Below are 24,632 nucleotides of genomic sequence, written 5' to 3'. Positions count from 1 at the left end.
GTACCACTGGTTGTACCTAAATTTTTACACATCGGGGTCAACCAGTTACGCCTAGGGACTGCGTAAAGCTTGCAAACAAATAAAAAATGACCAATGGTTTCTTTACCTGAGCCACATACAGGACATCCATCGCCAGAACCCCCTTCCCACTTAGATGTCAAAAATTTAAGGGGAAGTGCACCTACTCTAAGTTGAAAAAGAAGCTTTCTTTCTAAGGGCCTTGTTATAATATCCCAGTATGGTTCCAGACAAGGATACATCTTTGCCTCTATAAAATCTGAAGTCATAGAACCAACACTCATACTATTCCAATTCCGTCGAGCAACCAGCTCCCAATAAATGTTCTTTAGAATGCTTTTGGATGGAAAGCTGACTCTCGCAGGATCATCCCAGAGTGAGCGCAAGCCAAGCTCATACAGGGATGTCCTAAGTGCCTTTAACCATTCTATTTTGTGATGAACATCAGACCTTATGATGTCTAAGAAACCATCTGCATAATGGGAAAGAACAGGAGTCGTCCATAACCTGCGCCAATACAAAATCGGGCGCAGTTGTACCATGTCTGAAATTGCTTTTCTGCCCAAATCATATTTGAGGGGCACCAATGGAGTACTTTTAGGGAGTCCTGTTATTGCCCTAAGAAATTTGTTTTCTGAAGATTGGAGTGCAGCAACCTTCTCAAAGCCCCAGAGCTCAGCACCATATAAAGCGGAGCCTAGAGCTTTTGCTTCATAAACCTGTAGAGCAGGTTTTACAGGTTTGGTCAATGATTTTCTGTGCTCTGAGGAAATGGCACCTGCCAGTTGCCTATGTCTGAGTGTAGCAATGTCAACGTGATGTCGCCAGTTCTTCTCGCTAGAAATGTGCATACCCAGGTATGTAAAAGTATTCACTACTTCTAGCGGGCGATCATTTAAAATAATTTTTGATTTAAAGCTACGATGAGGGTTAAATATCATAAGCTTTGTTTTGGCAGTGTTAACTTCTAATCCATACTCCCCACAGAATTGGTCAAAAATAGATAAGGCGCGCTGCAGACCACTCGGGGTTTTAGATAGGATGAGCGTGTCATCAGCAAACATTAAAATAGGAGTTTTTATCCCAGCTAAAAAGGGAGCGTCCACTTGTGCAGAGGTCATACGGGCTACCACATCATTGATGTATAGGGTGAAAAGAACGGGAGCCATCGAACATCCCTGCCGGACTCCCCTTTCAACAGGGAAGTCCGTGGTTACCAAACCGAGTCCTCCCCACTGGATTCTGGCATAATTAGATTCATGTAGCCTGATTATTAAGGACAGTAGATCGCTGGGGAGACCCTGCTTATTTAGAACCGTCCAGAGATTAGAGCGAGGGACAAGGTCGAAAGCGGCCCGTAGATCTACAAAGGCTGCATACAAGCTGCCTTTACCCAGGACCACCGTCTTCCATTGTAACAGGGTAAAACGGAATACCTGGTCGACCGTGCTTGTGGACCGTCGAAAGCCAGCCTGGAATGGTGAGAGAGCATTTGTCTCATCCGCCCATTCCAGGAGCCTATTGACGATCACACGTCCCACAACCTTTTGGATGGTATCAATAAGGCTTATTGGCCTGTAATTGCCTGGTAGGGATCGGTCACCCTTCTTAAAAATAGGAATGATAACTGCACCCTGCCAGGATTTTGGTGCCGCAGCACCCAAGGCTATGGCATTAATAAGAAGGTGAATATACTGGCACCAGCGATCCTTATCATTTACAAATAAGTCAGCTGGCACACCATCAAGACCAGGAGCACGACCACAGGCAACCGTGTTCAGGGCCAGCATAATTTCAGCAGTGCCAAAAAGATTCACTTTAGGGAGGTCAACCCTAGGCTCCTGAGCCATGCTGTTATTTTTTGGAGCAGCATACTGGTTTTTTAAAAATGTTATCCATGCTTCTTCAGGCACATTGTTGTTTGGGGACCCCGGAGAACCAGCTTTACCCCATCTGACAATATGCCAAAATAACCGAGAGTTTCTACTGTCACTGCCTGCCTATAACTCGATCCAATGATGTTCGTCCCAAGCTTTTTTGGCCTTGGATATGCTAGTTTTATAGTTCTTTCTAGCGGCTTGAATTAGAGTGGATTGACCCCCTTTAATAGCTTCACCTAGGGCTAATCTTGATTTCCTGCATTGTTCATTATACCATTTGGCAGGTTTAAGAGCTCTATTGCTTTTATTTTTAACAGGTTTCAGAAAATACTCCTTAATCTTATAAAAAAGAGCATTGTGTAATCCTTCAACTTCACCTAAGCCACTTCCAAGTGAATTTAGGTTCTTTATATCCGATATTACAGTGTCCGCCCGTGAATTAATCGCGGCAAGGACCTGGTGGTTGGTTGCTACCTTTTCCCATCTTAGCCTCCGCATGTCGTTTGTAGGAACGACCCGTGGGGGAGCAGTCGCGAAAGGACAAGGTGGTAAAAAGGTATAAAGCCACCATTTATGAGTGGTACACAAAGGATTATGATCGCTCTCTATCCTCTTTACAACCTCCATATCACAGATCAAGGGCCATAGTTTTAGGCTACATATCACATAATCAATTCTAGTGGTATGTCGGCCATTGTCGAATGTATTTGACCCATTCCTGTCGCCGCTAGTCCTACCATTTAGGGCTCTTAAGCCCTTTTCGTAACATAAGGAATTTAGGGCTATAACATCTGAAGTCCACCACAAAACCGGTGGAAGCTCTAATTTGGGAACACCCCATTGTGGTCCTCCTCCTCACCAAATAAGTCATCATTATTAAGTAGGGGTTCAAAAGTTCGGTTAAAATCACCCGCGATGACAATGTTATTGTTTAAAGAATAGGTGTCGAGTAGACTACTTAGAGCGACTAAAGTATCGGACCTTCTACCCTTGTTACTCCGGGCATATACATTATAAATGTCCAATCTTCCCAATTTATCTGATTCCAGTCTAATTAGTTGGATGTCTTGGTTATTAATATCAATAACTTTAATAACCAGCTTTAGTCACTGGCGAACCCATATTGTTAGTCCTCCCATAGGTCTGCCCCTAAGGCCCTTAGAAGCCGGCACAGAGTAATTAAGATATCCCTGAGCAAAACAAGGTTCACATGACCAAGTCTCCTGGAATATGCAAAGGTCATAATTGTTGACAAAACTAAGCCAATCTGGTGAATCTAGGTTGGAAATCAGCCCAGCAATATTCCAGGACAATAAGCTCCCCTTAGATCCCTGGGCATTACTGGGACAAATAGTGGTCAATGGAAGGTCATAAACTTGTTTTGGACAGATGTCTATAATTGCTTCCTTTTGGAGATTTCTTGTCTTATTTCTAGAAAGAAATGGATCAAGCATTGGTTGAACGGGGCTCGCTGTCGTGACCAGATTGTTATTAAGTCAATCTACATCTTCGAGGTTGGCTAACACCTCAAAGCGATTACTCGTCAAAATTGGGGCATTTATTTGGTTACATAATGAGGTCCCAAGATTAAAACTAGAAACTGGCCTAGGTCTAGGAAAGAAGTAAGTCAGTTCCCAGGTAGTAATAACGGACCTCCCATGATCTGTATGCCAGTTTAGGATGTAATTAACAGCCCTGGGGTCCCTGAAGTTAACCAGGATAATGTCTCCTTTTATGTTTTTTGGTGTATTACCCAACCATGGTAAGCGCCTAACATGTAGGATTTCCCCATTAATGTACGAGGGGAGGGGACGATTTTGTCCCAACCAGTGAATCACCTTGTTTTTTAATTGGGAATATCCCTCTTTAACCTCGCTCTTCAAAATGGGAACACCCGCAAGCACCACTACAAGCGGTACAGCCTCTGGTGGGAGATTAACAGAAGGAGAATCGTGCATCTTTGCCATAGGGGCTAAACGGCGAGTCTCGCTGTCAGAATTTACTACCCCAGGTAATAGAATATTTCCTCCTTGGCATGGCATGACCTTTTTTGGCTGGATTGACTTGGCAATACTGGTTCTTCCTGCGTGGATGTTTGTAGCGTTATTTATACTACTCTCACCCTGGCTAACTATCTGGTGTGAAAGTAGAATGGGAGGTGATACCGCAGGAACGGACACAGTAGAGGACGGCATTGTTAATTTTGCAGTACTCTTACATGAGTCTCCTTTGTTAATAACTATAGATTCTACTTTCACCAGCCGTTTTTCAATATTTTTTAGACTATCCAAAATGGGTATCAAATGGGTTTTGAACAATTTATCTATGTTGCCCATTAGTTCTGCTATTGTGATATCATTTACAGAACACGATACCGAGGTACCAGGAAGGGGTGTATCAATGGTAACGTGGATGGGACTATTGACAGTATGAGCCCGATTCAATTTGTGGCTGGGTTTGTGTTTGCCTTTATTTTTGCAGGTTACTGGATCTAGCTTCCTCCTTTTCTTTGGCAATGGACCTATTCGTTTAGGTGCCCCTGAGAAAATAGTGTTTTGAGATGATGATGCCACTATTTGTAAATCGTTAGATACAACTGGCGGAGAAGTTACCTCTGTAGGACATGGTGAGGTGGTAAAGGACAAATCTTCCAATAGATCATACATGGAAGGGTTACCAGGAGGTATTGACTTGTCGGTGTTATCCGAACAAGATAAAGTCTTGTGATCGGGGAGGGGGCTTTTATGAGATGAATTAACATTATCGAGTAAATTTGAAGTTGTGGACATATTTTTTATATGCTCTACAGAGCTGCGACGTTTCGCCCTTAGTTCGGCAAGGGTCGTTTCTCTGTCTGCCCCGGAATTAACTTTCCAGACATAGCCATCTAATGTGCCCTTGTTGCTGGCCATGATCACGTAGCTAATAGACCGCAACCCTAGTGAAGCACATCTAACAATACCTAGACGCAAAATATAAATTACAATACAATACACAAGATGAACATTTAAAAACTACAACCACGAATATGATATACCGCAAAGTCACAACAATACCGCAAAGAGTCAAGGGGGTGAGCCCGGCCCGGCCTCCTTCGGCTCCTGAGGGCTACAGAGGGCACGCCCTTTGCCCGGGCTTAGCCCGGCGCCGCCCGCGCGCGGTCCCGCGATGCGGTGTCAGCGTTCGTTTTTAAAGCGCCTCCAGGCGCGAAACCGCGATCGGCGGCTTCCGGGTCCGCCGCTAGGGCCGCTGGGTAATGTAGTTCGTCTCCGCGCTGGGCTCCACACAGGCCAGGACGGCAACAGCAAGACAGGGAGCACAGTGCACCAGCACACCCAGGGGACTGGAAAAGACACAAGCAGCGGTAAGCACAGCAGTGCAGGCTCGAGGGAAAGATCACCCGCTCTGTCAGTGTCAGCGTTCGTTTTTAAAGCGCCTCCAGGCGCGAAACCGCGATCGGCGGCTTCCGGGTCCGCCGCCAGGGCCGCTGGGTAATGTAGTTCGTCTCCGCGCTGGGCTCCACACAGGCCAGGACGGCAACAGCAGGACAGGGAGCACAGTGCACCAGCACACCCAGGGGACTGGAAAAGACACAAGCAGCGGTAAGCACAGCAGTGCAGGCTCATGGGAAAGATCACCCGCTCTGTCAGTGTCAGCGTTCGTTTTTAAAGCGCCTCCAGGCGCGAAACCGCGATCGGCGGCTTCCGGGTCCGCCGCTAGGGCCGCTGGGTAATGTAGTTCGTCTCCGCGCTGGGCTCCACACAGGCCAGGACGGCAACAGCAGGACAGGGAGCACAGTGCACCAGCACACCCAGGGGACTGGAAAAGACACAAGCAGCGGTAAGCACAGCAGTGCAGGCTCGAGGGAAAGATCACCCGCTCTGTCAGTGTCAGCGTTCGTTTTTAAAGCGCCTCCAGGCGCGAAACCGCGATCGGCGGCTTCCGGGTCCGCCGCTAGGGCCGCTGGGTAATGTAGTTCGTCTCCGCGCTGGGCTCCACACAGGCCAGGACGGCAACAGCAGGACAGGGAGCACAGTGCACCAGCACACCCAGGGGACTGGAAAAGACACAAGCAGCGGTAAGCACAGCAGTGCAGGCTTGAGGGAAAGAAAATTGTGATTTTGTTTTAGTTTGATGTTTAAATGTTTTGTCATTAGTAGTGCTCTAACCCAAAAAATGGGTAGACATTTTACCACAAACACGCAAAAAAAAACTTTCAGTTTGCTTTTTTTGACCTAAAAACTTCCTTTTAATTTCCGTGGAGCATTTCCTCTTTTTCCTGAACCACATTTTTTGTAAGTGATTAAAAGATTTTTAATACGCCATACACTCCCATGGGATGGTTCCACGTGTATCTTCATGAGTTTCAGTGCTTTGGGGCTCCTGTGCTATTCTTTGAGGCTGATTACAATATGGGGTTGCTTGTGTTCCCAGTACCTGGCCTGGAAACTCAGGCCGAACTGTGGAGTAGGACCAAGTGTCTCTGTCTAGAGTGGCACAGGGAATGAAAAACAATGGACTGGAATGCGGCCAGAGCGATCGCCAGTAGCTGAGATTAAGCCAAGCATTCCCTCCATCTCTATGATGTAAGTGTGACAGGTATGCCTAGACATGGGATGCACGATCACTGGACCACAGAACTCCACCTATACCTCACTTATGAGGCCGAAATAGACTTAAACGCAGGGTTGCTTGTTGCCTACCGGAGGGGGCAAGGCCTGGCAGCTCTGGCTGAAGTGTTCCTACATATAGCAGGTCTCTGTCTAGAGTCGCACGGTGGGTGAAAAATGATGGACTGGAATGTGCCTTGAGTGATCGCCAGGAGATGTGATTAATTCAAGCTTTCCTTCTCTTAGTTTGTTGCATTAAAAGTAAAACTTAATTTATGTATCTCTCTTCTTGACTAACAGGACACCCGACTGCTGATGTTTTCTACCTGGCAGGCATTGTTGAGGATACCATGTGGAACACACCGAGACACCGGATAGGCCTGAATCATTCAGATCACAGAAAATAAACTCCCTTAACACACCTGACCCCTCCAGTAAGATTGCCCTCTTATGAGCATTCCAGGGATGTTTCTCATGTTTTCTTTCGAATGGGGAATGCAGAGATCAAAGCTGGGGCTGCTAGCCAGTGAAAGATGGAAGCAGGATGCAGGAATTACTGCTGGGCTGCTTATTACCTACAGAGCTTACTTTTTTCTTTCCCCCCTTCTTTGCCAGAACTCCTTGAATTGAAAAGTAAACCAATCCCTCCCGCTGAAAAAATATGCCAGACGCAAAATCTAATGATCCCATTTTAAAAAGTTCTTAAAGAAGGCTGAGTGAACTGGCACCCCAACCCTCCTAACTTCCCCACCCTCATCATCACTCAGTGCCCTGCTGGAGGTTCTTTTCCCCTGACTCAATGCATTTAAACCACAAACCTCTCGATTAAAAGCTGAACTCCCTAGCTCTTAGCTGCTCTCAAAAGGGGAGAGGCATTAGCAATTTTACAACACTGACAACTCCTCAATTGTGTAAAAGGGCAAAGTTGTCAAGAAGCTGGGTTCTTTGCATGGTCAAGTCGTTCCTTCAAAGAGATTTTTTAAATTGTTAAATAAGTTGTTTAGGACTATTTAAAAAGTTGGGATAGTTTGCTAACATTTGCTTTGAAGAATCTAAAAAAGGATGGCACTGTTTGTAAAACATTTTAAATATTATTTCAGAGTTTTAAAAAGTTGGGATAGTTCATTGTGAAGGCTTACTAGTATGTGACCTAAATGACATGTTGGAGTTTTAAAGAACTGGGCCTGTACTCCGCACTTAATAGACTTCGGCAACCAAGTGGGCTCCACGTTTTGAAAGGCAAGGTTGAGGGGTACTTTATTACATACAGGTACTTACTGAACGACAGGTAAGAAATGTCTAGATTTCACTGGAGGGGGATTGTGATCCAAACAGTTTGAAGGCAGAGTATGACAGTAGATTGGGTTAGCTAAGGCAGTGACCTAGAGATCAGAGCATGTAGACAACAGTTCTGAGTTTCATGTGACAGCTCATTGCATCAGGAAACCCTTACGGCCTCATTACAAGGTGTGTGGAGTGGTACTTCCTGTTGCAATACCACTCCGTACAATTACAGGGTTTAGTAGGTGGTGTAAAACTGGACAGGAGTACATTACCTGGTAATATCACATCTGGAAGTATCCCCAGCTTTTCTAGCAGGTACAACATGTGAGCACAAGTGTGCACAGAATTATGGAGACGCATGCAGTAAACAGCCTGGTAATGCTGGTGAGTCGGTATTCCTCATTCCGGGGCCTCACACTTATAACAGCTGGTAACAGAAGAGGCACCATTACCTGGTAATGGCAATGCTGGCCCAGTAGTGCCAATCTATTTTTACCAGCCAACGCATAGCAATGCCCTTAATGGGCGCGGGCGCCATGGCAACAGCTTCTCTTCAGAGTACCTGACGATGCGTAGACCCTATGTGGCAATCATTTGGAATCAAGATGCTAAGCATTAGAAACTTGTGTGTAAACAGCATTATCCTTATGAAGCTCTTTTACCATATACATCACAATCAATGGCTGGAGGGAAACAGCGTTTACAACGCTGTCATTACATCGCAGTACGATTATAACGCGGTCGTTACAACGACTGCGTTGTTAGTATGCGATGCATTTACATCGCATGTCATTACAACAACTTGCTGTAGGGGGCGCTAAGGTATTGGAAATGAATTCCAACACCTTCCCCACTGTTGCTCAAACTGGAGTAGGAATAGTAAATAATACTATTCCTAAGTCCAGCGCGCCCCCTACTGCAAGTCATTGTAATGACTTGTGATGAAAAAGGAATCGCGCACTAACAACGCAGTGGTTGTAACGACCACGCTGTAAAAGCACGCGATGTAATACATCACGTTGTAATGTGCTGTATTCATAGCTGTAGGACTGTTTTCTGGAGGTTCTTCTAGCATGGAGCCAGAAGGCGGGGAGGACATGTCCACCATCTGAAGTAAGAATACAGTGATCGGCTGGTGTAATGATCGATTTGCCGTCAAAGGAGGGTCGGAACACTGATCTGGGAGGAGTGATGATTGGAGATGGAACCAAGCAGTTAGGGAACAGAAGATGCAGGGTCAACTCAAGGCTGGACGAGACCTGTACCTCAAGGTTAGCATCTTGGTTGAAGTTCCCATGGACCTGGCTCTTCTACTCTGGGGACACCCAGGTGTACAGCCATGATCAGGCAGATGCTGATCCCAATATTCTCTGAACGTCAGAGTGATAGATGGACTCCTAGAAGCCTCAACTAACTTTCAGTATGCGCTGATTGATGAGCCGGGAAATGTAAGTGCCATCAGCTAACAATGGAGGTCAAATTCCCCAATTGCTATTAATCTGTAATGTGCAAATGTAATTAACAATTCCCCATATGAAAGATGTTACCAAAAGGTCATTTGAAGAAACGCAAGTGTTGTGTTGTAGGTCAATTTTACCACATAGATCGTCGGCAATATGCAGCACCAGGGTAAGTGCCCTCACGCCAAGGTGTTTCATTAATGAAAATAAAGTAAGCGCAGAGGTGCAAAGCTTTTCTTAGGAGCTACCTAGATGTTGAAGTTGTCAAATACCAATGCTACCTAGACTTGAAACAGCCTCATGCCTCTTTCTTCCATCACCCTGTACTTCTAGCCTCTTTAGGTCTCGCCTAGCGACGCAACACACGCACTGCTCGCCTTGGCGAGATCTATTGTCGTTGGTTTTGCTAGCGAAGGGGTACAGGAGATGTGCATGCGCCCGGACAGGCGTGCACGCACGCGCCCGAACAGGCGATGTGCACGCGTACGTCTGGAGCGTTCAGCACAACACGCGCATGGCGTGCTTGCGCTTCCACTTTCCCTCCCTCCCTCCCGTCGGCAATGGCAAATTGGAAACCGTTTAACTAATTACTCTGAACATAACACACCTTCCATATTTATTTTCGATTAAATGAACATTGTTTTTCTTTTATTTTAAAACACTCATTCATCCGCATAATCCACCCCATGTATGTGATCACTGCTGTCAGGGACAGCGGGTGCGTAAACACTTCTCATCAGAAAGTGATGATATAAAGGGCAAACATTTGATGCTTTAGACTGCAATCAAATATATACTGCATTCTGAACACTAATATGTACATGGTAGAGACCAATGCAGATCCAGTTTCTGTGCGCTAGGCAAGGCACACATAGAGGTGCAAACATGAGCATGTTTTTCTATGGAGAGCAAATACGTTGGTTCATGCAGTAATTCCTGACCAATGTCCATTCCTCAAAAAGGCTGTCTTCAAAAAGCTGCTAAGAAACCTCAGTGGGTGAATGCACCTTCCGCAGACAGCTATACATACTGTGAGGGTCACAGGTTCAAATCTGGCCCTTGCATAATTAACAGTCCATTTTTGTTATGTTCAGGAGAACGAAGGTGTTTTATGGTCATGAGTTGTTTTAAAACTAAATAAAAAAAATCACAGGAGAGTTTTAGTCATATATTATTTTTTAAGCAACATAATCCCTTGTCCCACAACTTCTCTGAGGATCTTTCCTTTTTTGGTCAGTGAGAAATGTATACACACTTTGAAGTTCATTGGTCCAGAGACACGAAATGTCCTCCATTACACTGCCTTGTGATCCTGGCATTGTCAGAAGTTGACAACGCATGTTAGGCAATGTCCTGTTGCGCCATATATGCAAAAGCAATTTTATAGGTCTTTAAAACATGTAATTTAGAAATGAAGGCTGGTATTTAGGCAAATACTCCAGCAATGTCCGAATTGTTCAGTTCCCAGGGAGGTAGGATTGGGTCTGCATTGGGAAGGCAGTGTTCAACTGTCAAGTAGCCTGAGATGGCGGTATCTTTCTGTAAAGTGATGGAGGCCGGCACAGAAACGGGTCATTTTATGCTGCAAAGTATGTTCCTTAAAAATGTGAGGATAACATAATAAGTTCAAAATGAATTGACTTTCTCCAAACATCTACTTTGAGGCGTTAAGGGCAATTTCCTGATAATGATTCAGATCTTATGTCAGAAAGGTTAGCAGTAGGACTGTAAACTGGAATTTGCAGTCTCACAGGTGTTTTTTAGGTCGAGCCTGTTTAGCGCATGCGCTGCTCTGGGAGGCATGCTGTATTCAGGTAGGGACTTGAAGCTCTTCCCACTCTCCGACTATAGTTTTCATTGGCTAGTGTCATTGTACACTGTAAACTGTGGCTGTTCATTGGTCAATAGGCTTAGCAGTGCCGCTTTAGTACCACCTCATCTCATTATGTAACCTCTCATGGCGACACCCCCTGGTACGTGTGTTGCTACTCGGTAGGCTGTAATTTCAGCCTCCGAGCGCTATTTTCTCAAATTGCTTTGTCCTGCCTGCTGTTGCAAACAGGACAAGGTCTCTCCTAACGCTTTTTAAAAATTTTTATAGCATGGGTGCCGAACGAATTTGCAATGCAATAGGTCTTGCATTAGCAAGAGTTTAAGCTATTGGCATTGTAAATGACAATGCCTTTTATTTATGTTTTAAAAACAACACAAATAAAAGGCATTGCCATTTACAATGTCAATAGCTCAAACTCTTGTGAATGCGAGACCTATTGCATTGCAAAGCTTGTTATCTCACTTTTGCTGTCTCATCCCCATCCCTCCTTTCTCCATTTGTCACTTTCTTCCCATCTTTCTCTGCCTTATCCTTTCTCTGTCATGCTGGAAGTCTGATGACAAAAACAAGTGTCACAGCATGCCGCTTGCACCCCAACCCACAAATAAAGCAATGGGTAACAGTGAAGTACTGTAAGGGTTGGTTCTTGTCATCTCATTAATCAATAATATGACTCATTACTTACCAAAATAAAAGTAAGGCGACCTTAATGGGATTCCATATATTACCAGTATAGCAGTGTGACTGAAAGAAATAGCTGCTTCTGTTGGGCACCTACAGAGGTAGAGGATCCAATTACTGCTATTTTTTAGTGCCAATGGTACATCCACCACTTTTTGGTGGACATCTTACCTCCGCTAAATCCTATAGACTGATTATCCATCGCTGATGTGAAGGAAATTGAGCTGCCATCCTTATGTTTACGTGACACAACATGTCAACTTGAAATACAGAAAATATTGGTGCAGTCAAACACACAATCATTTTTGGGTAGTGTTTTAAGATCAAGCCGTACCGGGGAAAGCGGGTTCCATGTGTAGCACCTGCGCCATGTTGTCACCTCTGTCACCTTCTTCACCCTTTCATGGAACCCCTAAGCGCCTTCAAAAGAGACTTCACTCCACCTTGCGACTCTGCATCCGTAGAAATGACTGGAAAAAAGGGAAGGCTCATCATAAGAAAGGTGCAAGGAAACATATATTTGTAGGGGTGGGGGTTACAAACATTTGAAAACATTTTTCAAAAAACATCAATAAAAATAGAATACTTACTTGATGTTCTGGTTTAGAGCTTGACAGGTAGTTTAGAGCATGACAAGTTCTTGTCATAGGTTGCAGCTATTTGATGGACATCTAAGCATACCAGAGGCGTAGCTTCGGGGGAGGGGGGTATTTGGGGTGCTAACCCCTCCAAAAATGTATTTTGTAGTAAATAGTTGGGTATAAGTGCTTTCAGTCGGGTACTGTGAATTGTCTGTCGGATTCCAACTGGGATTTTTACATGCCCACAATGACAAAAACACTCACACACACTCGACCTGTTTTTAAGGCCTTCAAATGTGTTGATTAGTGTGCAAAATATTGTTTTTTAAGTACCCCTAACAATCCACACTCCTTTCCCTTTCCATTGCCTCTTGAGCCCCCTCATGCACCACTTCTCATATAATGTATTTTAACAAGATATGCAGCGAGATTGTTGGGAAATCTGAAGCTCCCACCTCCCCAATGTGGCTGACAAGCTAGGCCCCTGAACCTTGCCAATGCCCCACCACCTTCTTCACAGATGACATATGTGTACAGACAAGTGCCTAAAACTCCTGTGCCCTTGGTCAGTTTGTTACAAATCCTCTTGATACCCACAGAGCGCCCAAATCCCACCCAAGGAGCTGGCCTCAGTTCCGCTCCTCTGGCTCGCTCATTTCATGCGGAAAAGAATAATACAGCTCATGTGCACGGAGGTATGATAGTTATGTGCCCATGTATGGTGCGAGTGATGGAGCAAAGTGATGTGCACAGCAGGGGAGACGAGGGCCAGACGTGCCTATGCATTCCAGGGCGGTCAAACCTGAAATCCGTGGGCTGATGTAGCTTGGAGGCATCTATAACTGTGGCCGCCCATAAAAATCAACAAAATCAAGTCCTGGACAGTGCCTTTGATAGGCCGGTACTGTCCGGTACTTTTTTATTTTGAGAGGGAGAGTACCTGCACTTTTAAAGAGTGACGTAATATTTTTAATTGGAGAGTGTCGGCACTTCTCAGAAACAAGCAGGTACGCTGGTACAGGTTACCTGTACTTCTATTTTTCCATTTCAAGCACTGGTCCTGGAAGTATGTAGACGCGCACTTGCCATTCGTAACTTTGGTGGCTGGGGTACCCTGATCGAGAAGTGTGCCCCTGTCATTTGTGTGCGTTCTTGGCCTCCTTGATGGCACGGCGAGCGGTCGCTGCAGTCTGCATGACCAGGTGTGTGAGGACAACCATGTTAGCCCTGGAGGAGGGATCAGCCAATGGGGGAAGACTGGTCTAGGGGCCACATCCGGCCTCCAGCACGAGGCACCAGTATCATCGCAGGTATAAGATCCTGAAGGAACCATGGTTCCTTTTGTTTTTTTAGGAGGGTCTTCTGTGACTAGGGCACCTCTTCCGCTCTAGAGAAGGCTGGGCACAGCACACTGGGTATGGAAAGAGCAGCCGTTTTGAATGTGTTCAAATATAGTAAACAAAACAACCATGACAGTACACCAGACAAAAACCTAGACTACAAAGTTCCAAAGTATGAAAACATAAAATTGCAAAATCAGATCACTGGAAACAATCTTGAGACACATTTCGAGTTCCCTTTTTCTAGCTTTCACTCCACATTTCTGGTACTTATTTTCCTCCTTACACTCTGAATCATTTTCATCACCAAGGCCATTATCCGAACCTTCATCACCCCTCTGACATTCCCATAGAGAGGCTCTGCACACAATCAATACTTTATCAGCAGCTGTTTGAAACATGCTTACATTTAGCTCAATTCCTATCACTTGGCTGGAAAACAATGATGGGCCGTTCTCTAATCCTTTGGATATGTCAGTCTTTCTCCATAATCCACTCAACTCTAGATTACCTCACTGTTTGCCATATGTTAACCTGGGTTTTATACTGGTCTTGGTGGGTTGAGCAAGTTCGTCCCTTCAATCTCCTGTTAAATCTTTCAACATGTCTGTTCATTTATAGGTGATATAATACATGGAATTCTGCCATCGCTGTTCAAAACCGGTCTTCAATTTGTTTACAATAGACTATTTGTGACGCACCCAGTCACCTATTGTACAGAAATGAGGCAAAACTCAACTGTAATAATTGATTACAGTTTAGTTCTGACCTCACAATGTCTGTTGCAAGAGCAAGCAGCTGAGAGTAAAGGCAGAGCAGGTCATGGAGCACAAAACAAAGCGTGACTTTTCCTTCTTTTGCTCTGTTTTTCTAGCTGTAAAGTGACAAGCAGAAATGAGATACTGACAGCAACATGTTTATTTTTCGCACTTCTGTAATTATAGAAAATGTTATAATCTTTCTGCATGTTTCTGTGCATTCTAAGCGCCTGTGCCTTTTTTTTTGTTAAAGACTTGTATTAAACAAATTCTAATATCTTTTTGCAACAGATATCTAAGAGATTTTTTGATTTGTTTAACTTTGCACTACATATTCATATTCTATTTTTTTTAACATATTTTTATTATGTTAAAGCAGTTTATCATATAACACCACATTCTTGTACACATGACCCATAAACCTAGGCATTTCAATTACATTTACGACATTTATGACCAATCTCCTTAGAGAGCTGTTCAGTACTCATTCCACCTGCGGCCCAATTTGCACTTTGCCCTCGCAAACCGGGGCACCATTGGCACAAGAGTTGGGGCGGTACATGGACTTCCCTTGTAAACATTTCATTTGTCCCAGACCCTTTCCCACTTCCAAGGACATCCTCTACTCTCATAGACTACTTTCTCTGCCACCATGCGCCAGTCCATTTCTCTCTTCCAGTCCCTGAGAGTTGGTGTGGACTCCCCAGATAGACGAGCTATGTTGCGCTTAGCAGTCATCATGCCCAAGATCCCCCAGGTCTGGTCTGCTCGCACCAGGTTGGTGGTTTGCCACACATTAAGGAGATACCATTTGGCGGACAGCAACAGACTCTCACCACAGACCTCGCTCTTGCATGACACTAGAGTCCCAATAGGTCTGGATCCTCGGACATTCCCTGATACTATGATAAAAAGTACCCTCCTGACCACACAGCGAGTCCAACCGCTTGCCCATTTTTACCATCGTGTTACAAGACTAGTAAGCCCTGTGAAGTATTTTGAGCTCTACTGGTTGAAAACGTGTCCTAATGGCGATCTCCCTGGGTGATGCTAAGGCCTCCGGCCAGTCTTCCTCATGCATATCAACTAGGTCTGCTTCCCAGTATTCCCGTAGGCGCAGAAGTGTATCAGGGGAATTGTTAATGAGTTTTTGGTATATGAGGGAGATCGTCCTGTGGGTAATGTGGCCCTCTAACATTCTAATTTCAAGTGGTGACGACTCTGGGAGGTCCTCTCCACGAGGTAGCGCAGCATGTAGAGCATGACAAATTTGTAGCTATCAGAAGGTCTCAGCAGGAGCTAAGTTATAGGTCTTCCTCAAATCAGCAAAGGAAACTACCTCTACTCAGGAACAAAGATCTCCTAACCTAGACAGCCCAATAAGGTCCCCTTTGTCGAAGCCCGGTGTCACCCCCGGAGTGCTCAAAAGTTCAGAGTCCCACAAGGGTGTTGCTTGGGTGATCCTATTCCCCCACCCCAGTTTGTGAAGATTAATATGCAAAATATGGACCGTCAGTGCTGTCGGTCCCTTAGATATTCTATTTTGAGTCTTCATGTTTGCAAACATACTCTTTTTCATATGAAAGAGATATGCACCAAGGGTTTAAGTGGTTTGTGGGAAAGATAATGGTGACCATGTATTATGTAGGATGCATTACCACCTGTCATACACGATAAGGATAGCCTTGGAGTTCCATAACTTTATAAAGGAACCTGGCCTTCAGCCTCGTTCAGGGGCGGCTGGTGACATTTGAAATTAGTGGGGCGTAAAGGTTTGGGGTGAGTGGCTGTTGGTGTGCTCGCACAGCGAGCAAGCCCGACCGTCATAAGGTAGAACCCCCCCCAATTTTTTTGGGTAAAAATAGTGTGCAAATGGTGCATTGTCGAGGATATTTGAGATACCAAGAAGGCTAATAAAGCTATTGTGAAAGTGCGGTTATGGCAATAATAAAAAGATTTCGTATAATGACGCAGGTAGCTACTTATTCAGTATAACCACAGAACTTCATATCAGACTTTGAGATAACAAGCCTGAGTACCTCACATATTTCTTTATTTGTTGATCTACATGCGCAAATTATATCTACTGATGGTTGGTCTTTGCTTGCACAGGCAAGCTAAAAACTTCCAGAATAATGGCGAGTCATAAGAAGTCAGACAATTGTTACTATTTATTGGCACCAGCTCACAAAACTCATTTTCACGTCAGATAGGTGAGGTCTGATAACTATCTCCTAAATATATAACATAAAATGGACCAATAATGTTCGGTATTGCTGTTTGTTTTCCTCTTCATCATCTATTGAGTCTTTAACCAAAACCATCACATGCACAATCTAATTAGTCAACAAGTAACCTGTTCCTTCCGAAAAATATTATAATTGTACCATGTTTATATATGAAATACAATTAAAACATTGAATAATTGTAACTGTATAAATAAAATGGGTCACCCTGCATTCCCTATGCCAAGAGTAAAAAGTTAGAGGTAAACTGAACTACTCAAACTCGAAGCATTTTACTTGAATGTTACGGAAATAGTTTCTCTCCGTGCGAACACTTTGTTTTTATTTCAATCTAGTTGCTAACAGATTTATGGAGCAAATGTGCAGGCCATTCATTAGCTCCATGCCTGTTGCAGAATTCTGTTCGCAACCAGATTTTTTTAAAAAAGCAATTTGGTCGCACGGAATGAAAATATTTCCGTAACATTCATGTATATTGATCACGATAACATTCTTGACGGTGAGGACAGCACGGGTTCCGAAGACCCACTCTTAAATGAGGGTCAGCCGGCCCTAGTGGCAACCCATTACCCACCACCAGGCACAGCAAAGCGGAACATGAGAATCTCCATTTAAGTTACTATCTGTGAAAATTAAAGCAGCCCAGCTCTTCGCAAATGTGTGCCCTGCGGCCCGTAGCAAATATCTGTTGCAAAGTGAACAGATGTCTGCAGTAGGCGCGGAGCCCATTCAGCTACCTTGCAGCACACGATGGGCTCTGTAAAATCTCACTAAATCACAAGGAGTTTCAGCAGGGCATTCACAACCACCGGGAACAGTAAAGCAGATGGGGGGGGGGGGATGTTAAAATAAATGTAAAAAAATCCTTATCCTACCTGAGGTCCTGAGCACGTCCGCGCCGCCTCGGGTCCGTCCGTTGGCGCCTACAGCCCCTCTCAGGCTCTCAGCCAATCCTGGCACTGCCAGCAGCGCCAGGATTGGCTTAGGGCACGGTTACTGCTCGGCCGCCTGCCCATTAGGAGACCGAGGTTTGAGCTTTTGCTCAACCCTCGGTCTCCTAATGGGCATGCGCCAGCCAGAGCAGACACAAGTGCGCATGACTGGGCACGGAGCGAAAATTCACTCACCTTCCCCAATCATGTGCACTTGTGCTGCTGCCTGTTGCCCCTGCCTGGTCTGTCTGACAATCATGTCAGTCAACATGACGTCGGAGCGCCCACCCCCAGGTGGGCGGTCCGACGTCATGCTGACTGACATGATTGTCAGTTCTCCTCTTTGAACTTAAGTAAACTGATTCAGTTTACTTAAGTTCAAAGACGCCGACGCTGCGGGTGACGCTGCGGGCGGGGGGGGGGGCTACGCCCCAACGCCCTAATGAACGCACCACGCCTGGCCTCGTTCCACTATATGGTCGTAGATCTCCTTGGAGACTTGCAATATCCTTATAATGTATGACAGGGGGTACTTTATCCCACAGCAAGTTTACTGTACAGTTCCATTAACATTAAAAAAAAAATCAAAACAAATAAGATCCCATTAACCCGTTCCCCGCTCATGACGGAACCACTCCGTCATGAGCCACGGGCGCCGTGTGCTCATGACGGAGTGGTTCCGTCATGCTGCGGCCGTTGGCGGCCGCTCCTCCCACGCGGCGCTAATTCCCCGCCTGTGCGGGCGATTAGCGCAGTGGGTGGAGTCATGACGGAACCATGCCGTCATGAGCACAGCTCACCCGTGACTCATGACGGCGTGGTTCCGTCATGAGCACAGCGGCGCCGTCAAGCCCCCAAACCCCCCCCAGCGCTGCGGCGGAATTCACGCCGCAGCGAAGGGGTTAAATAGTGGAAGACCCCAAACACTGAAGGCTGCTCTCCACCAACGTAACATTATCTCTGCAGAGATAGACACCTAGCGCTGTTTATAGTACAATCAGCCATGCATCCAGGTGAAAGAAATGCACCACAGACAGCTGATGTTAGGACTAGTGATCGCACTTAAACAAGCTTTTGGTCGGTCATGGCTTTGGTATGACCAACCTGCTAAAAATACTACTTGGTTTAGTCCAGTGGGAGGGAGGATATTGTGGCCCCTGTTCACGTGAGTCCATACTATCAGCAGATGTATTTGGTTAGGAGAGACCTGTAAAGGGCTTGGCTTCTTTTTATAATGCCATCCTGATGGAATGTTGGTTCATGATGCTGGTACTCTGCAGGTTGGCAGGTATATTTAATCAGTATAAGGTAGACATCTATGCCGATACAGACACCACCAGGAGCAGCTGCCTTCAGTTGCTCATCCAAGGCCTAACTGAAGATCATTGACCCCCCGGAACCTTAAACACCACAGTGTTCCATGAGATCATATGAAGGCCTGGGAGACAGGACACCACACCAAACTCCCCCCTTTAACAATGAAAAAATACTGTGAAATTGACCAAGAAAGAAACCAACTAAACACAGAAGTACCATGAAGACTAAGATTTCCATACCGAACAGGAACAAAAATCTCCCAAAGATTGCCCATGAAAAACCACAAACCAAACACATAATACAGTTTACCCCCAAAACCCCACATTTTTAAGACACACAACACTCTTTGCTGTTCATTGTGCGCTGTTGTCATTCAAAAGGGTGAATCAGGAACAGTGTGGTACCCTCTGGTGCACAGAGTGAGAACAACTAAGTGAGTCAGTGTTCTTCAGTTTGTGGCCCTTAATTAACAGTCCTCGAGAGAAACCATGTGTAACACCAGATTGATGGATGGACCAATTAAGCGCGTTTCATTGGTTTACGGGGCCGAACACATCCTTGAGACTCAACGCCAGAATGCTCTGCTCAAGATTCGCCATGAGCTGTCAGCGCATTCCCAGGTGCGCATGTAGGGCCAGATTTACGAAAAATATTTATTAACATATGCCACGTTTTCCTCTGGTGCACTTAGGTTGCCATGCACCAACGCACACACCCTTGTCCCTAAGTGAAACAGTTTGTGTGTTCTGCAAGGAATAGTAATTGTACTGGAAGAGAACCCTTAGGAGTACAAAATCTATCCCTAAACACCTTTCCTGCTTTCTATATGTGCTCTACAGCGCTGCATGCATGCAAAGTAGGAAAAACGTGAAGGAATCAAAACATTTCTCCTCGTACCGCCTGCCTTGAGGAGGTTTGAGATTTTGGAGCAAGGCTCCGTCTACAAATGTTCGTAGCTTGGGATCAAAACCCACGAGTGGTTCCATGGGAATGGCCATGTACAGCCCAAGGAATGCCCCACTGACTCAAAGTAACGCAAAGAAGTGCATTGCTCAACTTAGCGTTACTTTGGGAAACTATCCAACGCAAACCTTGATATGCGTTGGATAGTAAATCCCAGTAAAACACTTTGTGTCAAGTTTGTGTTACAAAAGCAACGCAATTGTATTGCAAAACATTAGTAAGTTTGGCCCATAGAGAGCCTGGAACTTATAGCTGAGCAGGAGTGCTGAGGGTCATATATAAGCTGCACGTTATGGACTTGTGTGTTGCACCATCCCCTTTATGTGGACTGACACAGATGACCACACAGCCCCAAAGACTATGTGTGCATGAGAGCAGAACTTGGGGAAGAGACTGCACCTTTTCCTTGAGTGAAAGGTTTAGCTTCTTTCTGTTACATGCTGTTCTGGTCCATGGTTCTGGCAGACGTACAAACAGGGAACTTTAGGGGTGAATGTTGAGGGGGTGGGGCACACATTGGGCCACAGATAATACTGGAGCTGTATACACATCAGAGACGTACAGAAGGCAGGAAGGAGGTGCAACCTGCTACAAGAGTTTACTTTTTGAGTGTTGGGGACCGTGCAATAGACTGGTTTGTGGAGATATGAATGCAGGGAAGAGGAGTACCATGCAGCGAGGTATACATTATGATGCTGCGAAGATGGGGAATAGGAAGATCCTGTGACAACAGGAAGCTCGGAGAAGAGTCGTACCCTATGGTGTTGCGGCTTGAAGTCACAGGTTTGGCCTGTATGTGCTCGGGGGCCAAGCTCAGTTTTGTAAAAAAATGATGATTTGAACAAGTGTGTAGTGCTGGAGGCAGAGTACACTGGTGATCGTCTTGTTGGTGTGTGTGTGTGTGTTTCAGCTTGCATAAAATGAGGTCAGGATTTGTAGCTTCACGCGGCGTAAGTACCAGGGGTGGCTCCTCCGTTACAGCAGAGGAGCATCGCCCCACTTAAGTGCCCCCCAAGCCCCAGCGATAAAAAATAAAATGGCAATTCGTTACCATTTTTTTTAAATCCTCCCGTCCTGAATTGAGCGTCAGGACGGGGTGTGCCCTGAGTGACAAGGAGGAGTGGAGGGCAGAGGGCTGCCTTTTCACTTGTTCAAAGTGTGCATGTCTTTTTGGGCGACTGTCTTGCGATGGCCAGCCAGACATGCCCACTTTAAACCTTTCAACCCAGCACGTGAGCAGGCCAGGATTGGTTGAGGGAATTTGCTGGGCCTGCACTGCAGTTCCAGCGGAGAAGGTCAAAGTGAGGAGGACGCTATCCGTCAGCATCAACTGTGTTTTTTTTTATTTCTTCTTTTATTTTCTTTGCCCGTCCCCCTCTCTCTCAGTAGATGCCAGCTGCCACTACTCCATGTGCGTAGTACTGTGTCCAGATTCAGATGCGTAGTTTTGTCAGGCACTTGGCCGTGTTGGTTTGACTAGCTAGTGCGACTGGGTTTTGAAGATTGTAGTGTGTTGGGCTGCACTTTTATGTGTGTGAGAGGGTGTAGGAGTGTCTTGTTCTTCTGGGTATGTGGAACAGAGAAGAGGTGAGAGTTTGTCTTGGTCTTTATGAATGATTGCTGCATTGATTTCACACCTGTCCTGTGTGTAAGGAAAGGGGACGGTGTTGTGGCTTGGTGTGGCTGTGAAACATGGCCTAAGTGTCAATGCTGTAGAATGTTGAGTGCGCATGCTGTGAGAATGTGATGATACATTGAATGTTGGGGCTGTATGCTGGGTAGAGCCAGGCAGTTGGATGACGAAGCCCTAAGTGGAGCTATCAAATGTGGCTGTACTGTAGGTACCTAAGATAAAATATAAAAATGTTACCTCCTACCTGACGGGCTCCGGACTCTTGTCGGAAGACCCTCACTTCTAACTACAACGTATGATTTCACAGTAATCATTTATATGTTATATGCATTAACAGCCTACTGAAGTTAGACCTACTGCCCAGGTGGATCCTTGAGGAGAATGTAAGTGGCGGGTTTACACCAATGATGTTAAGCGAGTTTAAAACTGAATGATTGTATGCATTTTCATTTCCTTCTACTCTTGTCCAACTGGTAAAAGACATGGAAGCAATTATAAGCAAACAAGAGCATAGGAAGCCCAAGCATTGTCAAAGCCCATAAGTCTGGCTAGCATTGTCATTCCTGTCAGAAACATTAAAGACAAATCTGCTGCAGTGAAGGAAAACTCAAAGAAATTGCTTTCTGTGTACAATGCATCTATGAGATAATGAATGCAATGAGTTATAGTTTGATGCACGTTGAAATTTAAAATAGTCCCTTATGCTTTCAATGCAAGCACTCAATTCTCGGTGGCGGAACGATGGATCAAACAACCGATTTATCACGAAGAGACAGAGATCAATACTCCTCTGGGTGGAGCCTAAGCCGTTCGATATATATTTTAAAGATTTGGTTAAAATAGCTCTCGCAGTCAGTTGTGCTATCAACCTTAAAAAAAAATCAGACAATCAACAATGATGGTGGATGAAGTGGTCACCTGCAGACAAAGGCAGTCCTAAACAATCACTTAAAGTAACGCCAGCGGCGAACTAGTTTGGCTTTAAGTCAGTATTGTTGTCAGAGCACTCCATGTCAGAAGAACACCTGAGTTTTAAAAACATTTGTGTGGCGTGCTACTCAATTTAGTTCAGGTGATGAACGAAGGCTACAGGCTTGAGAAAGCATCTTCTTTTGAAAAAAAATGCAGTGGCGTAGCAAGGTCAGGTGGTACCCAGTGCGGAAAATTTCTTGTCACCCCCGGCTTGACAAAATGGCAAAAATATGTGTTTAAAACACATATTTTTGCAATGTTGTCACCCCCCCCCCCCCCCCACCATACACACTCAGTGATGACACCCGGGCCAGCCCGCACCCACCGCACCCCCTTCCTACACCACTGATTAAAGCTCGAGATAGGAAATACAGAATCTGGGAAAGTTAAACCTAGTAAAAAATATTATTTTTCGATTATAAATAAAATCTCAACACCACACAGGTCAAAATGTCTAATAAAACTGATGTCACAATTTGCGGTGAGGTGTCGGTGGTCCTAGGAGACACACACACACATTGTGTTCCTGAGCTCAGGGGATAGCTAGCTATCATTGGTGCAGCAGATGCAGTGACACTAGGGCCCAGAGCCTTGAAGTGACAATTGAACCCTGAAGTTCAATACAATGAAGGGGTTTATTTTCCTTACTTGCACTAGGGGGCACACGGCATTGTTGCTACGCCACTGTGTGAACTTGTACAAATGCACACGCAAAATACATAACGAAAGCCTGTGTCCGCTTCCAAGTCTCTCTCTTGAAACATACACACCCCTTGTTTGTAAGTTTGTTTCGTACAACCAATGCACAGCTGTCTCACACACACACGAGTGACCTCTGCCCTGAGTATCGCTCTCTCTCTCTCACACACACAAACAGAGCTGTGTTCCCGGGTTTGTTTTTAAGGGAGTCACACACGACGGCTTGTGCTCCTCTGTCCTCTCTCTGACTCACAAGCTCGCGCCCCCCTTGTGATCCTGGGTTTGTAATGCGCGCACTTCGACGGGCACGCGCCTGGAGTTCAGTGCTCCTCCGAGCGCACCCAGACTCCTCGACCGTCTCTGCGCCTCATGATCATAAGGCGCGCGCCGCCCACGAGCCAAAAGTGTGAATAGGCAGAAATAAACCTTCACCATTGAGCTCCCCCGCCGCCCCCAAATCCGTGGCGCCAATTAAGGAAATTGCGCTTTTGGAATTGTTTCATCCCGCTTATTTTCTCTGCTGAAAGAAGCCTGGGTGGGGGGGATGGGGGGGGGGGGGGAGATGTGGGAATAAAGCAAAGTGAAACGCAAGCGGAGCCTGTTGGTAGATTCTACTTTCTAATAATAACCAATGTCAGTACACGAGGCTCAGTGGTACTTCCCGCCATTTTCAAAGGAGCCATCCGGGGAATGAGGCCAAAACAGATCTCAACTCCCACGGCAAAGCCATCAAACAAAGCAACGTTCTTGAATGCCAACTGTTGTGCCGATGCGCTATTCTGCAGCTTTAGCGCCAGGACACCTCCCTGGAGGTAGCTGTGCGCTCAATAAATGTTCCAAATAAATAAACTGTTGGTGACTGTTAAAGATTCAGAATGGGGTAAAACACATTTTTACCTCCCTGACTGGACAGCATCTTTAAGGAGTTGCAGGTACATTTTGGCCAAAAGCTGGGCCTGTTCTGGTTTGTACTGTATTGCATTACGGCATTAATACTGCGCATCGTACCCCTACATGGGGGACCGAAGCGTCTTCTTGATCGCTTAGCAAGCGAATTGCATGAGACCGCATGATTGGAAGGGGGTTGTATTAAGTAGGTGCCTACGTGAGAAGCGCTTTTAGGTCGAAGTCTACCAGTCAGCACAGCTGTCTGGTGTGCTAAAGATATCTTGGGGACATTCAGAAAGCTGACCTAGGAATGCAGTCCGCCCATTGCTTACCATTGACTTTGTGGTTTGTAATGTAACTCACATTTGCTTGCTTTCTATTTGCTGGCTTTATTTGTTTTAAACTATGCAGCTTGAATTAGTCCATCCTGTGGAGTATAACCTATTTACAGTGCTCGCTTTCTGTAAACAGGCCTTTACATTTTGTTCTTATCTTGTCACATTTGCTGTGCATTCAAAAACAGAGGTTAAATGTCG

The 24,632-nt window shown here is 45.4% G+C and overlaps 1 protein-coding gene across 5 annotated transcripts in view; it reads right to left on the bottom strand.

Moving 5' to 3' along the window:
• KANK2 (KN motif and ankyrin repeat domains 2) overlaps positions 1-24,632 on the bottom strand; it is a 251,838-nt gene that overhangs the window by 46,436 nt on the left and 180,770 nt on the right. For all 5 annotated transcript variants that reach the window (XM_085600645.1, XM_085600644.1, XM_085600647.1 and 2 more), the window contains one exon: positions 12,102-12,237. In XM_085600645.1, the coding sequence (XP_085456771.1) occupies positions 12,102-12,138 (37 nt within the window). In that variant the 5' untranslated portion in view covers positions 12,139-12,237. The remainder of the gene's footprint in view (positions 1-12,101; positions 12,238-24,632) is intronic.

This window comes from Triturus cristatus, chromosome 4_2, assembly GCF_964204655.1.
Source record: "Triturus cristatus chromosome 4_2, aTriCri1.1, whole genome shotgun sequence".
NCBI lineage: Eukaryota > Metazoa > Chordata > Amphibia > Caudata > Salamandridae > Triturus > Triturus cristatus.
The sequence above is the reverse complement of the archived record's forward strand: the minus strand, read 5'-3'. Positions and strand labels throughout refer to the sequence as shown.